Raw genomic sequence first — 18,113 nt, 5'->3', positions numbered from 1 at the left:
CTGGTTGCGATAATGGAATTATTACCAAGCTAGCTGTTTACATACTTTTTATGAAAAACGGAGATCATCCGGACGCAGGTCCCCTCCTCCTCATTGTACCGCTGACTTGCTGGAGACAAAGCGGGGCAACGAGGACGAAGACAGACAAGTGTGCAGCAGCAGCAAGGAAGGAGGAGGATGGTTAGTATGGTCACAGAGTATGATCTTGTGAATTTTCTGTTGTGCTCGTTCTACTCGTTAAAAAAAAAGGTACGCGCTGTGGTGAGGGCTAGCTTAGCACACGAAAAGATCTATAAATTGAACGAAGCCAGTTCTGCAACAGCTTCGCGATGCTTTCTGACCAGGGGAAGCTGCAAAGAGGCTCTCCCCTTTATTTCTCTTACAGCGAGGGGACAAGTCTCTCCATGCGGAGTCTAAATGAACGCATTTATCTTCAGTCAACATAGGAAGACAACAAATTAGTATTTTCTTTATTCTAAAAGACGGTAGAAAAAAATAAAGGCAACTGAATCTTGAATCCTCAAGAAATAAAGGAAATCGTGCTCAAATCATCTGCAGCTTCCAAGTCCCGTCTCTCGTATCATGCAGATTTCTTTGCCTGCAAGAAATTCAGACCCCCATATTAGATTTGCTCCAGCGAAGTAAGAAGAAGAATTACGCTAGCATAACGTCCCCAGTCATCTTCACCTCACCAAGAATTCAAGATCCTGTGATGAGTTAGGGACTGAGGTGCAAACAGGGAAGAGGGCCCAAACCCAAAAACTCCTCTCCTCGGTGAATCATAAGCAGAAACAAAAGTGGGTACTCACTCGCTTCTCTTCTTCCATCTTGGCTTTAATGTACGAGTAGAGAGCAACTCCAGCAATAGCGATGGTTGTTCCTATACCTGTCTGTGTTGAGATCTTGTTTCCTGCAAGCAAAATGTACATGTTTGTAAAAGATTCAGTGGCAGGGGAAACGGGGAAAGAAAAACAACAGAGGAAGAAACGCATATATAAAAAGGATTTTAATGGAGATCATATGACTCTTACCAAATACGATGATGGAGAAGCCAATAACAAAGACACGCTTCAGCACGTTGCCAACTGCATGAGTTAGGGGAGCTACTCTCTCAAGCGTATTGGTTGCCAACTGTGGATACAAATATGCACTTCTAGCTTGATTCTACCATATGCTCCGACCAGAAAGTAATTGATTAATTGCAAAGAATGTGACTTACCTGATTGTACAAGTGATAGAACATTCCAACCCAAAACAAATCAGAGAGGAATTTGGTCATCCCAACCTTGGCAATTGCATCCTTGAAACCATGTTGCATCAGTTTAGGTCCCTCCACCTGAAACCAAATCAAGCAGAAAACAGTTTTTCTCAAATTCATGCAAGATTTCACTTTTAAAAGTAAGGCAAGTTGATTGACACTAGATCTACACAACCATCTGCTTGTCGATCGTCAAGTGTTCATAATCTCATCTGATTAGACTTTGAACTTACAAGGATTGCTGGAGGAATGCAAACAAAGAGAGCGATTATGGAAATGTAAGCGTAGACATTCGTACTGTCCATGTCAACCTGCAACAAAGAACTTCTGGTCAGAGAGAGAGAAAGGGAGAGAAGGAGAGAAAAAGAGAGAGGGGGGGGGGGGGGGGGGGGGGAGTTCAAAGACCATGGCTTTCTTGGAATAGAGGCTCCTGTAGGTGAAGGAGATGTTGGAAATCATGGCGCTAATGAAACCCGTCCAGTTGAATGAGAGCTCAGTAAGAGATGCCATGGAAACACCTTTATTGACATTTGAAAACGAAATATGTTAATTTTAAGCATTACTGAGCACTGAAGAATCGAAATCAGTTATTTAAATATCTTGTTTCCGAGCATCCCTGCCAAGCAATAACAGAAGAGGCAAATGAAAATAGTGTCATTTATTACCAACGACAGTGAAGTTCGTCCCCTATGTGTGAAAAGATCCGGTATTAAACGAGTTTAACAGACAAAATCAAAAAACCAAAAGCCGAAACAATCAGTTTACCGAGCACGACAGGAGCGAGGGAGAGCCATAGTGTGAGTGGTATCTGTTGGCCAAGCACGAACTGGGAAGCAGCCGCGTTGAAGAATGGCTCCAAAGCTGAAGGAATCCAAGGAGGGTAAGTAGCGAGGTGGATGTGGAACAGGACATGCAGAAAAGCGAAAAAGAAAAAACAGAAAGGTTAGAAACCTTTGACGGTGTGGGTGAACGAGACAGCCACGGCCGCGAAGGAGACGTTGCTGGTAACATGACCCAAGGCATGGCACACTGCGACGGGGATCAAGAGCTTCAACATGTTCGAGTCTATGGGCTGCATGACAATGCCGAAGAGTCCATTAACTAACAACTGATCACAAAAAAGAAAGAGGCCCGCAAAACATAGGCTTCACTCACTGCGCGCTTGGGAAGGCCCACGGCCCAAGATACTAAGCAGTAGATCACCCCGACCAGCAGATGTACCACCGAGACGAAGCTGCACACAACCAACTAAATTTAACGCCTCGAAGCTAACTTACGCCGTAAGTTCGGAAGCATCTATGGCTCTGTGAACTCTGTACTTACTAAGGGTAAGGGAAGTAATTGTAGATCTTCTTGTTTAGTATGTTGAAGATCACGTTGAGGAAATACCTGCCAGGCCATTAGTCTTTTCATCAACTAACAGATCAAATCCAGGAGATTGGAGAAAAAATTCTGGAACCAGAGAAGACGTACCACATGAAGAAGAAGAATCCGGTGACAAGCGCCGGATACTTCTGAGCGAAACTCAACGGAGCAATGTTCGCGTCTCTGGAAATTCAACAAAAATGAAAAAAAGGTCACAAAAATTAGCCGGAACCTCGGATTCTCTGGCCACCGATTCGGAACGGCAAAAAAACGAACCTCACCCGGCGGGGTCGCTCCCTTCGGCCGGAGACGATGCGGCGGCGTAGACCGGCTTGAGGAGGTCTCTCTTTCCGGAGATAACATTTTTCGCCGGTGACTGAGAAGGAGAATATTGCTCGAGAAGGAGTGCCGGGCGGAGCTGTCTTCCCCAAATGAGATTCCCGCCCCCCCTAACCGGATTGTTGGTTCGAGCAGAAGCGGCGGAGGTTGCCACACGAGTGACTCTCCTGAGGCGAACTAGGCCAGCGATTGTAGCGCTCCCGGATAAAGCCCTCGACTCCATCGTCGCCGTCCGCGTCGGAGCAAATTCGGGAGTCCTAGGGACAAGTTAAGGCGTGCAGAAGGCGCCGAGGAGAGATGTAACAGTGGTCCAGGTGAGTAGGACTATTTAATTTTCTCGTGGACGTAAATGGTGTCATCGGTCGCGGATGCCTTTCGGTTATGGAAAGATGGATGAAGTGATTTCTGTTCTCAGCCACCTTATCCCCAAGGAAAGGCCTCTGAGCGAGCGCTTGTCTTGTCCAATCCTGACAGCTTTCAACTCCTTGTCGATTCTATTTTTTTTTTTTTCATACCATTTTCTTTCCGATTTGGATTTGGACTCGAGCTGAACAACGAGGGAGAAAGAGGACTTTGGAGAAACGGATGTTTCATGTCAGTTAAGACGGGTGAATTATTGGCGCGCAGCGTGTTAACCATCGCGTTTCTGGATGTGGACCGCGCCGTGTAAGCCTTCGAAAATGTGATTCGGGCGGGTCACGGACCCGACTCGTTGCTTCCAACCCTTCCGCACCATCTCCGGTATTTTCCCGTGAGTCCCTCCCTCCACGGTCGCTGCTTTCTTTTTGCCTCCTTCCTCTCTCCGGTTCTTTCTATGTCGAACGATTGTCGCCTACGACGAGATCCGGGCGAGAGCCCACCAGATCTCGGTTCTCCTCCCTCGATCTGCCTCTATTGAGCTGTCGGACGTTCCTTCTTCTTTGCACGTGAAATATTTTTTATTTATTTTTTTCCCTTACATTAAATTAGGTATTATTTAATTAACGAATAAATAATTATTACGGCCGATATAACCAAAAATTCCACCACTCCTGAGGAAAACCCATAGACAAACTCATCGGAAAAACCCAAGATAAATTCTTAGAAAAACCCAGGACAAATTCGATGAAAACGGGATTCGAATTTGAGACCAATCTGTTCTGTTACATGTTAAAACTAGTATGCTAAAAGGTTCGAACATTTTGGCGCACAAGGGCATTCTCCTACTGTATGAACATATCTAAATTGATACGCTCTAATCTCCCTCTACTCCAAGAATTTGCAGGTCAGCTCGGAGGCTACTAGGAATGAAACTACCAAACCCATAGGGGATGGTGGAGGTTGCCAGCCAATCCACTAAAACGAGGACCTGAGCACCGATTGGAAGGAGCAAACAAATGTCTATTGGCCCCCACCAATTCATTCTATAAAGTAATAAAAATGGATCACTATGAGATAAACAGAACAGACGAAAAAAAAATAAAAATAGAAAGATTTTATTGGATTGAAATTAGTTAGACATACATGTATCAACATTTAGGGCATCGGCAGCTGAATTGCCTATATTCTACAGTAGCCCACCACCCCAACAAGATATAAATACCTCACTTCAAACTCATGTACATAATAGAAGTGAAGGCACGAGACTTACATACAAAGAAGTTTAGGAAGCCCGGGAAGTTGCTTCATGGGTCAGCTTGCTCACATTTTAAAGGTGTGGCAGCACCAGGCGAAGCAGAACTACCATTCTGAGGGTACAGACTGCGAGCAACCATAGAATCACTAACTAGACCAGCATCAAAGTTGAGTTTCATATTCACCTTCCGAGATGCATTAAATCCAGTATTCTCCCTATTACTGCCAGACAGAACGAAGACAGCAGGTTTGAGTAAGCTCTACAACAACTGAAAGACAAATTGGTTTCAAGATTACTAAAAACATACCCATTTAAGCGGTTATTAATGTCAGAAAGATCTTTGGAAGGGCTCTGGTAAGCATGGGTGCTTTCTCCAACACAAGCATAAGAACTATTGGAGCTGGGTGAAATCAAGGCATCCACCTGTAAACATTATTCAACACCATTAAGAACTAATTGCTAATCAAAAGACAAAAAGAGCCATAAAGATCCAAAAACCCCCCATCATGACTAAACTTTGGGAAAATAAAACAAGGATGACAAACTACATGATTTTTGTGCATGGATCTGCTCGTCTCTATTCTGGACGTATATAGGTGAAACCAAAGCTATTTAAGGTTGTGAAATAAACTTCACAAGTGAACCCCATGTTAAACACAAGCACATCTCAACACATAACTTTAGTCAACCACCACATAAAGCAGGGCAACCATTATTTTGTCAAACAGAGTAAAATATTGTCAATCCCATCAATATCTAGCTCAATAACCATTTAGTGATATTTTTTACAGCTTCACATATTCTTGACAGCAAACAATGGTAAAAACCAATCACAAGAAACATGGTTAAGAAAGTTTATTGGTTTAATCTGTCAATATGGTTTTCAGAAATGAGCTTTATTTGGCATAATATCTTCTGACTTAATCTGTCAACGTAGTTCTCAGAGACATGATAGTTAGGGAAGGGTGACCTCTATTTAGCTTAATATCAATAATGCAAGAGAAGTACAATGACCTGGAATGGGCCAGCAAGGTTGGACAAGATTCAACCGGAACTTGTCCCTTGTCCAGGTTAAGGGTCTCTAAGACCTGGGTGGAGGAGAAAACCCGGCTGACCCAGCCTGGCAGCCAGGTTGCATGCAATTGTATGTGGGGGAAAAATTTCCCCCACACAACATGAAGGGGAGAGGAGGAAGGAGGAAAGGGGAAGGGGAAGGGGAAGGGGAAAGGGGAGGGAGCGGAGCGAAGCAGAGGGAATTCCCCCCAATATATATATATATATATATATTTATTTTTAAAAAATATGCTGGTATCATTATGACATCAGCAACGATTTAACCAGAAATTAAACCCGGTTGCACCGGACCCAGTCGCCTGATTGGTTCAGCTTTTATAACACGGTGTAATGACTAAGCATCAGAACTTTGAAAAACATATGAAGGACGGGATTTCTCAGAAAATGTGCCAACTGCAATTAAAATGGACGTGCAACAATGTCAAGCCAATTGTAGTTTAAGGTCATTTTTTAGCAGAAGCAGCCTGAAGAACACCAAAAGATATTACTTACCTTTGATGAGCGAAGAGGTGATACATACACATTGTGAGCCATAGAAACTTTCTTAGGGGACATATCAGGAAGACTTGGGAAAGGAGTCAATCGAGGTGACTGGGGACACTGGCCTATTCAAAACCAAGAAGAAACTCAGGGTCAAAAAACAGTTTAATTGCCAGAGGTTACAGCTAAAGGGGTAACAGAAATGGTCTACCATCAGCATTGTTGTGATCTTCAGACACCCTGGTTGTCTGCAGAGTTGCTCCAGCAGGGCCCAGCTCCACAAGTAGGGGCTTTACAGTAGGAACAAAAACCTCGTTGTAGAATGTGATGATATCAACATGCTCTTGACCAGTTCTCTGTTGTCCAAATCATCAAAGATGACAGTCAGTATTATAATTTCACCAATTAAGCTGAAAGAGTTCAACAGGCAGAGAAATACCCCATTACGGCCAGCCGATTGCCAATTAACGAAAACACTACAAAATACATGTGGTTTACCATATGGCTGCTTTCTATAGTTGTAAATGATCTCCTTAAAGGTCAGGCTTAGCTGAGAAATCTGCAAGCAGCAAAAATAAATTTTAAAACTACCTTGAGGCGTTAACCATTAAGTTTTCTTTATTTGCTTTGAATACCTTTGCAACACCATAGAAGCTGCAGAGAATAAGCTGATCAATGTGCCTATTGAAGAAAAGAGCTGTCCGCTGACTAAGGATTTGCTGTATAAGACAATATACACTTTCCAAGGCCTGCTGAGACAGTTGCAACCTTTCGCACAAGCTTTTGATTCTTATAGCAGCTAACTTTACAATCTACAGATAGCAAGCGCACAACAAGTAATTTAATAACAAAAACAAAGAACAAATTTAAAAGCTAAATTTAAAGAACATTCATGTAGTGATGTTATTTTAAAATAATTATCTAATAATGCAGAGAAGTATAGTATAATTGCTTCTTCTCTCCTGAAAAGGGAACCGAATTGATTACTCTCAACAATTTCTGATATATAATATATATTTTGTATATTAAACAGTTGATTTAAAGATGTCAGAATGACATTTTACCTTACAAAATAAAATCTGGATCCCTGTCTCAGCACACGTTTCACCACCTCCAGCAGGATTCGGATGTGTTGGGCTGTAAAATGAATTAACTTTGAGAACATTCTAAGATGAGAATTCCGTGCCAGTCTTAAATGGTCGGATAAACTTTACCTGGCAAAAGCAGACTGTAAGGGGCGTGGAAACTTTGATTTTGGAGTGCTGAAGCCTAGCACACGTTCCTTCAGAGGTGGAGAGAAGGAATTACGCTCTGGCAATGAATTCTTAAATTCATTACACACTCTTTTGGGAGACTGAACATCTCCATTCTGATCTGCGGAACCAATAATATATGCTTTAATGATTATAAAAAGCAGACAGCAAGGTCACATATGCAATAGTATTGGCAAACCATAACTAGCAACCGGTCACCTGCAGAAACCTCGTGCTTAGGCAGAAGATGAGGCAGAGGTGGCAATTCAACATTAGAAATGTTATGATGCATTGCTATAGCATCCAATGATGGCATGGGTTCCGCTAATAAACCCAGGCGGTTAATCTCTGCTGCCAGGCTTGATCTTGCAACAATCAAAGAGTTGTACATTGAGGAGCCTTTTTCCCAGACCATACTCTCCAACAGTCTCTCCTCCAAAGAATTTAGATACCTCTTCAACTCTCTTGGAAGACTCTCTTCATGTCTAACAAAACTCTCTATCACCTTACTCAGATCAAAAGCAGTAATACCAGTTCCTTCCAATACAGCAGGAAAAAGCTCATTAACTGACTTATGAGTAGCCAAAACCAAATCTGCTGAACATGCAAGCATGCACCGATGAAACCTCTCATTTGACAACAACGAGGTCAAGTTACCGCCCTGTACTATACTAGATTCTGCCTTACACATTGATTCTAATACCCTGTAATACAACTTTAAAGCTTCCGTTCTTCTTTGTTCTGCCCATATGGTATCCATTAGGGTCACACTCCGCAGCATTCCAGCTACTCCTTGTTCTCCATGACTACTAGGGAAGATAGCTTGCAATATTATGAGGGCCCTATGTATAACATCATGAGATACATCCTTATCACATGAAGAAAAATAACGTTCCAGTACAGCCGAAGGTTTTGAAGGGAGTGGAAAAATGACAGTTTCTAACCACTTCGCTGTGGTCATTGCAGTGCTTACAGGAGTTGGAGCCATCTTCAAGTAAGTCCCACCAAAACTACCATTTGCAGGAGATGCAGCAGGGGAGCGTGGAGGAGAAGCAGAACTTGATAATGTCTTGGCTGGAGAAGAAAGTTCATCAAACTTGCGCTGAACAAACAAGATAAAATGTTAGGATTAATATACTTAAAACAGCTGTGTACTACATCGATAAATTTGGCAGCAGGATTTTCATAAACAAACACCTTAGAACCACAGGTATCCATGGAAACAGCTACCATTGTGACCTAGAAATGGAAGCTAATCTCCAATTGAAGCTTAGTTCTTGTAGAGACAAACAGGGAAACAGCATCGCCTTAAATCTTCAAAAGCGTCCGATCCACCGCGGGATATGGCCACCAAGCTCTGATAGTTGCAAATCGGCGAGGAGACATCAAATCATTGACAAAATCGAGTGGATATAGGGCGGGAATTAGGGTTCCAGGCACAAAGACCCCAACGGGAAACAAAAGACCCCTCTTGGCTTCCTGGCTTTTCCCTCCTGAGGCTTGCGCTTTTCTCGTATTGCGCGGGAAAACATGCATCACTCATCAATGTTAACATGGCAGTCTGAGTTAATTTACCGCCAAATTCTGGCTGAGACTTTATACGTTATAAGACGAGGGAGCGCTAGCGCTATAGCGAGACGGGCCGCCGAGCCTGTGAGAGGATGGTAACGAGTTGGGCCTCAAATAATAGGCTTCTTAAACTAATCTAGATGTGGGTCTGTTGAACTTTATTACACATTGCCCATAAAAAACTAGTTTACGTAGTCCCAGCCCACGGAGCGCTATCGACGGGTGGGCAGCCGAGCCAGTTGTCACGGGGTCGCAACTCCTTTGCTTAACCCGTGCGGCACTTGTGTGCAAGCTCCTTTTGCAAAGACACAAGTCAGCCTAACTCTCACTCTTACTTGCAAGGGCTACACTCACTTGCCCGATGAAAGCAATAAGAGAACTTAAGAGGACTCAAGGGACTTGCTCAAGAGAGATTGTATTACACTCCAATGAGTTGTGTACAAATGAGAGGCTCTCCCCTATTTATAGTTTTGAGGGGGAGCAAGGAATGTTCTAGATTATGTACACTTGTCATTGATCCAATGGGTTGGATCCTTCTAGACTATTCCACTACCATCTAACTATGGACCTTTCTAGATTCCTATATACAATACTAGGGTGTATGCCCAAGTACATATACCGGATCCAACTTGGTGTATGTGTGGGACCTTCTAGAGAGCTTCTAGAAATCCTTCCTTCTAGAGCAAGTGTTGGGCCATCCATAGAGGGCTTGGACTAGAACCTCCTCTATGTATCCTCAAATTGGCCCAATGGGTGGACAGTGGGCCTAGGTCCCGTGACATTCTCCCCCGCCTAATTCACGTAACGTCCTCGTTGCGTTCCTTGTACATCATGATCTGGTCCTCGAACTGCCACAGCGCCTCAGCTTCTTCCCATGTAGCCTCACTTTCTGGCAATCCACGCCATTTCACTAGGTACTCAGTCTTAGGCTGGACTCCCCTTCGTCTCTTCACGCGATCGCTAATGATGTACTCCACCTTCTTGTCAAATGACGAAGTCATCAATGGTGGTGCACGTTTGCTAACTCCCCGTGAGGGATCCTCCGTATCTGCATGGTAGGGCTTCAATATGCTTACGTGAAAGACCGGATGAATCTTGAGGGACGGTGGGAGTTGGACTTGGTATGAAACCTTTCCTACTCTCTTGATGATGGGGTAGAGCCCTTCATATCTCCTTACCAACCCCTTGTGTTTACCGTGCAAAGCCTTGAACTGTTGGGGTGGTAACTTTATCATGACTAGGTCCCCCACCTTGAACTCAAGTGGCCGCCTCTTTCCATCTGCGTGCTTCTTCATCCTCTTAGCCGCCTTGTGTAGGTAAGACTTCGCTATGTCAGCTTGTTCATGCCAATTCTTAGCAAACTGGTAGGCTGCAGGGCTCTTGCCTTCATAGCTGGTCCCTACCGTCAATGGTGTGAGCGGTTGTTGGCCGGTGGCCAACTCAAAGGGGTTGTGGCCTGTTGACTCGCTCTTTTGCAAGTTGTAGCAAAACTGGGCCACATCCAAAAGCTTCACCCAATCTTTCTGATTTGCACTCACGAAGTGCCTTAGGTATTCCTCCAGCAATGCATTTGTGCGTTCTGTTTGTCCATCTGTTTGGGGGTGAAAGCTCGTGGAGAAGCAAAGTTCTGTCCCCAAGAGTTTGAACATCTCCGTCCAGAACTTTCCAGTGAACTGAGGGTCTCGATCACTTATAATCGTCTTAGGGACTCCCCAATACTTCACCACATTTTTCAAGATCAGTCGGGCTGCTTCATCTGCAGTGCAATCTGTTGGAGCAGCAATGAAGGTAGCATACTTGGAGAACCGATCTACCACAACTAAGATAGACCCCATCTCGTCTATCTTAGGCAACGCTGATATGAAGTCCATGGAGATGCTCTCCCACGGTCGTTCCGGCATAGGTAATGGTTCCAACAACCCTCCCGGCTTTCTATGTTCAACCTTGTCTTGTTGGCAAACTAGGCAGGTCTTCACGTACTCGTCTGTATCGTCCGCCATCCGGGGCCAATAGTATCTGGTTTCCAACAAGGCAAGGGTCCATCTTTGCCCTGGATGGCCAGCCCATAGGGTGTCGTGGCACTCCTTCATCAATTCTCTTCGGAGGGTGCCCCACTTTGGCACATAAAGACGGTTCCCCTTGGTGTAGATAAGTCCATCCTCTTGCCAAAATCTCCTTGTCCTTCCATCTTCAATAGCTTGAATGATGCCTTTGGCCACATCATCCTTGCTAAGCCCTTCTCGTATACGGTCTGGTAAAGTCTCAGTAAGTTTGCTTACCGTGGCCACGTGGTCGAGCCTCAGGGCGGCGAGTTCAGCCTTCCGACTTAATGCATCCGCAACCTGGTTAATCCGTCCAGGCTTGTATTCCATCACCATATCAAACTCGGCCAGGAAGTCTTGCCAACTCGCTTGCTTCGGGCTCAACTTCTTCTGAGTCTAAAAGTAACTTGTAGCCACATTGTCCGTCTTGACAATGAAGCGAGAGCCAAGCAAGTAGTGCCTCCACGTTCTTAGGCAATGTACTACGGCCATCATCTCCTTCTCTTGAACCGTATACTTTCGCTCCGCCTCATTTAGCTTCCGACTTTCATATGCAACAGGGTGCCCATCCTGTTCCAGTACCCCTCCAATGGCAAAGTCAGAAGCGTCAATGTGTACCTCAAAAGTTTTGGAATGGTCCGCCAACTTGAGCACTGGTTCCGCCATTACTGCGCCCTTAAGGTCCTCAAACGCCTCCTTGCACTGCTCCGTCCATAGCCATGAAACGTTCTTTTTCAACAAATTTGTGAGTGGAGCAGCACGCTGCGAGTATCCCTCGATGAACCTTCGGTAGTAGTTGACAAGGCCCAAGAAGCTCCGCAGCTCTGTCACCTTCGTGGGTACCTCCCACTTTGCTATAGCATGGACTTCGGCCTTGTCCATCCAGATCCGCCCATCTCCGATCCAATGCCCAAGGAATGAGACTTCCTTCAAGGCAAAAGAGCACTTCTCTCTCTTCACATAGAGAGAGTTTTCCCATAGTACTTGGAAAACAATTCGTAAATGGTCTACGTGTTCCTTTAATGTTTGACTGTAGACTACGATATCATCCAAGTAGACCACCACGAATCTATCCAAGTATGGATGAAAGATCTTGTTCATCAAAGTGCAAAACGTAGTTGGGGCATTCGTGAAACCGAAGGGCATTACTAGAAACTCGTAAGCTCCATACCTGGTGACACAAGTAGTCTTCGGCTCATCTCCTTCAGCAATCCGCACTTGATAGTACCCCGATCGAAGATCAAGTTTGCTAAAGTAGCGTGCCTCAGCCAGCCTATCGAACAAATCTGCTATGAGCGGAATCGGATATTTATTCTTGATGGTTACCTTGTTGAGTGCTCGGTAGTCGATGCACATCCTAAGGGTCCCATCATGCTTCTTCTTTGGGCACTCAAAAGCTCTATGGTCTCCGTCACAAATGAAACAACCAGAGCGACAAGGGACGAACTTACCTTTGCCCTTTTGATCATAGTTGGTTTTCTTACCTTCTTCCTTCTGGTACTTCGGTTTGTCTCCCCCGCCTTTGCCTTGGTTAGGCTTGCCCCTTTTGTCTTTGTTTGAGCCCTCAACCTTCTTTGTGAATTCAACTAACTTCTCTACTGTTGAGAGTGAGGTGGCCAGGTCTTGAACTCCCCGCCTTTGCAACTCTTGCTCCGCCCAAGGTTGCAAACCGTCCATGAAGAAGAAGAGTTTGTCTTTCTCAGCCATGTCAGATATATTTAGCAGCAATGCTGTGAACTGGTTGACATATTCTCGAATAGACCCCGTATGTTTTAGCCGCTTTAGATCCTTCCGAGCTAAGTACTCCACGTTCTCTGGGAAGAATTGAGACTTGATCTCCTTCCTGAAATCTTCCCACGTTGCTATAGTGCAACGGCCTTCGGTCACATCACCGTACCTCCGTCTCCACCATAGCATTGCATCATCGGTGAGATACATAGTGGCTGTATCCACCTTCAAGGCTTCCTCTGAAATCTTGGTGGCTTTGAAGTATTGCTCCATTTGCCAAAGAAAATTCTCCAACTCCTTGGCATCTCGTTTCCCATTGTAGCTCTTAGGTTCTGGGACTTTGACCTTTGGAGCAAACTCCCTCGGTCCAAGCCCTCCCCCAGAAGCTACCGCCTTCTCCAATAGGGTCAGTCGAATTTTGACATCTTCGAGTTCAGCTACTTCTTCGCGGAGGCTAGTCATTTCTCCTTCCATAGTCTCAAGCCTTTCCGACATACTTTCAACCTTCTCTGTTGTCTTTTCATTCAAGGTTTTAAAAACCTCTACTGCACTTCGCATGTCGGCCTCAAGACTATGCAAGGTATCTACAAAAGTATTCGATTTGTTCAAACACTCAAAGAGAGTTTGTTCGAACTTACGGGCCCGAGCCTCCAGTATAGACATACGAGCATCCAAAGACGATTCCCGACCTCGGTCCCTTGACCTATCTCTTTTCGTCTTTGAAGACTGGCCTTCCACTGGCACGTTGGTCACTTGCGAATCGCTGGCCATGACGCAACAACAATCCTCAGCAATTCCCCCTCTCGAACCGAACCTCTGATACCAACTGTCATGGGGTCGCAACTCCTTTGCTTAACCCGTGCGACACTTGTGTGCAAACTCCTTTTGCAAAGACACAAGTCAGCTTAACTCTCACTCTTACTTGCAAGGGCTACACTCACTCGCCCGATGAAAGCAATAAGAGAACTTAAGAGGACTCAAGGGACTTGCTCAAGAGAGATTGTATTACTCTCCAATGAGTTGTGTACAAATGAGAGGCTCTCCCCTATTTATAGTTTTGAGGGGGAGCAAGGAATGTTTTAGATTATGTACACTTGTCATTGATCCAATGGGTTGGATCCTTCTAGACTATTCCACTACCATCTAACTATGGACCTTTCTAGATTCCTATATACAATACTAGGGTGTATGCCCAAGTACATATACCGGATCCAACTTGGTGTATGTGCGGGACCTTCTAGAGAGCTTCTAGAGATCCTTCCTTCTAGAGCAAGTGTTGGGCCATCCATAGAGGGCTTGGACTAGAACCTCCTCTATGTATCCTCAAATTGGCCCAATGGGTGGACTGTGGGCCTAGGTCCCGTGACACAGTGCCAGGATAAATTTTAGGGGTTGGCATCAAATCAAGTCAAACCCGAATCTGCCTATGTTCGAGTCAGGTTTGATTTAAATATTTTGAACTCGAGCTCGAGCCAAGCCTAGCTTCAAGCCTAAAATTGTAATCGAGCTCAAACTCAATATTTGTAATCGAGTTCGAGTTCCAACTTAACTTTGCATAAAATATGTGTCAAACACATTGTATCTAGAAGTAAATATATGTATTAATAAAATTGGACATAACCTCCACTTCAAATTGGTCATAACCTCTATATATTAACCCTGCAAAAAAATATTTATATACTATGCATCAAATTATTCATAAAAGCTATATAATTATGCATAAATTTTATTCAATAATCAAACACAAAATCATTCCTTTGAAAAACAACGTTAGTTTTATCTATTTGTACTCAATCATATTGTTCTAATTCAAGGACTAGAAACCAGATCATCAAAACAGAAAAAAAGTTTAAGAATAATGGTTTTGGAAGACATAATCGCATGCCCATTTTCGTTTTTTTTTTCCAGAGCATGGAAGTTGCATCCAACATCATGCAATCTCTTTACCGATTTGTACCTCAAACAAGTTTATAAAAATTTCCAGTCTTCCCGAAAACAAGTGATAATGTCGAACCAAGTAGCAAGGTATAAACATATTAACTCCACTGTCTGTACTAAACAAGTACGGGCATGGTTTTTTTTTTTTATATCTTTATAAGGAGTAGGATAGATTTCTGAAATACCCCTCCTACTTAGGGGGAAAGGAGGAAATATTTCCACTTAAAAAATTCTTTCTACCTCATATTATAGGAACCATAACAAGGTTATAATATAATTTATAATAAAAAATGTCGCATGTGAGAGTTCGCACGGATGTGCAGTTCAAATGTGTGTGTGTGTGTGTATCAGGGAGGGGGGAAAGAGAGATGGAGACAAAGAAGAGGGAGAGAAAGTTGCGGGAGGGGCTCGATGATGATAAGGATCGACGACTACAAATAGGGGGAGGAAGAAATCGAAGAAAAGAAAGTTGTTGAATGTCATTTCCCCGTTCCCCATGATTCCCGAGAAATTGAGACGAAGACACCTCCCACTCCCGACTTCTGGGCCATCGTTAAGTTAACGAGCCGACTCATTAGCTTTCGAACCGAACCATAGTTCGGTCAAGCTCAGCTCGTTAACTTAAACGAGTCTGATGTGGATCTCAAACCATGTTCAAGATCCAGATAAAACGAATCGAACCAAGCCAGAATCGAGCCGCTAGCAAACCGACTCGATTGAATGCCACTCCTAAGGATAATAATGAGTTGGGCTTCAAATAATGGGCTTCTTAAACTAACCTATATGTGTGTCTGTTGAACTCAATTGACACATTGCCCATAATCATACGGAAAAAAAAATATAGTAAAGAATAATCATAGAAAAAAATTACAGTAACAAATAATCATATGGAAACAAAAATATTAAATCTCAAATATGAGTTTGCACTGCGTCTTTCAATAAAGAGGGGGAAAGGATACCTGAATGCGAAGAGATCTGGAAATGATCCAATGGTGAGTTGTAGGGAACACAACTAACAACATGCTACAAATGACTCCAATCCCAACAGGCAAAGCAACAAGGGCCTCCTTGGTATCTTCCAAAGGAGTCGGATATAAGCATTTGACAACACTTTGATCGAACAATGTAGTTTCTGCAAATACCAGCACCTATAATAAAACATGCACGAAATACATCGCCTTCAATTTATATTTGGATAGCTCGTTTGATGGAATGGCGATGACCTCATCCCCGTCAATAACCCACAAGCCCTAGGAAGTCACTAGCCCGTACCAAACATTCCTTCTTTCGTCTCTAAAGTTGTTTGTTAAGGAGGAGAAGAAGCAAGAGAAGCCACAAACAAAAACAAGACAAGCGGTCATGAAACAGTTGATGGGGCCACACCAAACCTAATTGCTGAAAATGGGTGACAGAAGTTTAAAGTGTTGATTTTCAGGACTCCATGGCTACAGGTTATGGGGAGAAAAAGAGAGAGACCCATTGGGAGAAAACAAGAGGTAGAAGAGTTAAGGAGTTATTTCCTAACCCTTCCCCTGAAACTCAATTTATAAAGTAATCAAACTACAATATTATAATTATGCCCCTAAAACTTAACCAAATTACATCAATTATGATTATCCAAATCTACACAAATCAATGGAAGATATATCAATTTTATTAATCTAGGAATATTTGCCAAATCATCCAACTCATGTGATAAGGATTCCAACTCGTGTGATCATGGTGGGTCCTTATCTTATGTGTTGGGCCCATCTTCCAATACTCTTGGATATGTGGGTCTTCCTTGGTCATGTGGGCTTGGGCCTATCTTTCAACATTCACCTCAAGCTAGGTGTGAGAGAACATCATAAACTCCCAGCTTATAGCAAATAGTGTATAGGATATTCTCGTATAAAATGACAGTCTGCCATATCTTCCAACACTCCCCTTAAGTGGTAGGAGTAATAAATGCCGATTAAAGGGGGTAACGGTAATTACCTAAAAGATAATATTTTGGGGCCACCTTGGCTTTCATCCTCTATCAGAATAACCAATGCTGATAAAAATCATTAACTAAGAAGTCATTCTTCAATAATAATGTCTCATCCAAAGAAACACAATAGCTGCTACTGAAACGAGCATGAGTCCAATAACATGTACCAAATAATGAAAATCCTTAAAAAGGACTCGTAAAATAATCTGATGCGAGTTTATATACCAAATAATATGTTAACCAAGGAATATACTGCCAATACTTCAAAATAATAATCCAGTCAGAGAATAAGAATTCAATTTTTGTTCGTTGGGTTGACCCGGTTTGGGTTTATGATTCTGGTCCAGTTTAGGAGCTGGTACGGTCTACCACTAGGTTGACCTAATATTTTTTTTTCTCGGCCCCATCTGGAAATTTGGTCTACTCCACTGGGGTTGACCCGATTTTGGGTCTCGGTTCGATCCAAGTCCGGATCACGCTCGGCAAGAAGCTGACCAGACCAGTATTTTTTGGGTGATTTTATTCTGATCGTCACCGATTTTCTTGCATCATGTCGAAGGAATCAAAACCATAACGTATTTGTACTCTCTATGGTGAGGTTGGACATACAAAGTCGAGATGCTATGCACTTATTAGGTATCCAGAATGGTAGGATCCTACTAAAGCGCCTCACAAATGGTAGGATGCATCAGTTTTAATTGATACATTTGGTACGGTTCTTAATATTTTCGCTTCTATTAGAAATAGTGAGTAGATAATTGATTTTGGTGCTACTGATCATATGACCTTTGACAATCAGTATGTTAAAATTATGAAACCAATGCTAGAAAATCACAGAGACAAAGAAAGGAGGAAAGAGAAAACAAGAAGATGATGGAGATGGGTAGGAACTGAAACACCTGAAGAATTTAAAGATGAAGGAGATATCGGATAAGTTGGACAAAATATAGGATGTAATTGGAATAAAGGAGGGAGAGGCTTGTGCACTTGATGAAGATTATCTAGAGGAGGATTTTGACCCCAAGGAGTATGATAAGAAAATGAAAGAGACTTTTGATGTGGATTATTATGGAGCAGAGAATGCAGATCCTGGTTTCAGAAGTGGTGGTGATGATGATGTTGGAGATGTTGAAAAACCTGATTGTGAGAAGGAAGATGAATTGTTAGGGCTTCATAAAGGTTGGGATAAGCCTGGATATCGTGATGGGTTCTTAGCAATGGGCATACAAAGGAACGATGTTATGAACTTATCGGGTATCCAGAATGGTGGGACCCTACAAAAGCGCCTCGCAAAAGGAACTCCAAATCAAATAATCATGCTTCCGTTGTAGTAGCAGAACCTTCCACCTCTCACACAACTGAGGATGCATCAGTCTTAATCGCTACATCTGGTAAGGTTATTAATACTTCTACTCCTAGTAGAAATAGTGAATAGATAATTGATTCTGGTGCTACCGATCATATGACCTTTGACAATCTT

General features: G+C 43.2%; 3 protein-coding genes across 3 annotated transcripts; all 3 read right to left on the bottom strand.

The window, feature by feature from the left end:
• Positions 1-289: 289 nt before the first annotated feature.
• LOC137962035 (triose phosphate/phosphate translocator TPT, chloroplastic) lies at positions 290-3,341 on the bottom strand. The gene is made up of 12 exons (XM_068808746.1): positions 2,905-3,341; positions 2,732-2,806; positions 2,582-2,647; positions 2,414-2,492; positions 2,210-2,330; positions 2,024-2,119; positions 1,664-1,776; positions 1,492-1,569; positions 1,220-1,336; positions 1,032-1,131; positions 810-910; positions 290-598 (listed from the first exon to the last, which is right to left on the bottom strand). The coding sequence occupies exons 1-12, from the start codon at positions 3,183-3,185 to the stop codon at positions 581-583; spliced, it is 1,245 nt and encodes a 414-aa protein (XP_068664847.1). The 5' UTR covers positions 3,186-3,341; the 3' UTR covers positions 290-580.
• Positions 3,342-4,454: 1,113 nt separating this feature from the next.
• On the bottom strand, positions 4,455-8,914 carry LOC137962828 (retinoblastoma-related protein-like). Its single transcript, XM_068809922.1, has 10 exons — positions 8,582-8,914; positions 7,604-8,486; positions 7,346-7,505; positions 7,196-7,268; positions 6,767-6,943; positions 6,571-6,690; positions 6,343-6,487; positions 6,144-6,256; positions 4,885-5,000; positions 4,455-4,798 (listed from the first exon to the last, which is right to left on the bottom strand). Exons 1-10 carry the CDS (start codon positions 8,615-8,617, stop codon positions 4,627-4,629), a joined length of 1,995 nt encoding a protein of 664 aa, XP_068666023.1. The 5' UTR covers positions 8,618-8,914; the 3' UTR covers positions 4,455-4,626.
• Positions 8,915-11,391: 2,477 nt separating this feature from the next.
• On the bottom strand, positions 11,392-13,494 carry LOC137963481 (uncharacterized). Its single transcript, XM_068810597.1, has one exon. The coding sequence runs from the start codon at positions 13,492-13,494 to the stop codon at positions 11,392-11,394; it is 2,103 nt and encodes a 700-aa protein (XP_068666698.1).
• Between the last annotated feature and the right edge of the window lie 4,619 nt (positions 13,495-18,113).

The sequence above is a fragment of the Aristolochia californica genome, unplaced genomic scaffold (assembly GCF_029961685.1).
Source record: "Aristolochia californica isolate CCGP_79_NKW_82.1479 unplaced genomic scaffold, dmAriCali1.0.hap1 SCAF_4, whole genome shotgun sequence".
In the NCBI taxonomy this organism is placed as follows: Eukaryota; Viridiplantae; Streptophyta; class Magnoliopsida; order Piperales; family Aristolochiaceae; genus Aristolochia; species Aristolochia californica.
The sequence above is the reverse complement of the archived record's forward strand: the minus strand, read 5'-3'. Positions and strand labels throughout refer to the sequence as shown.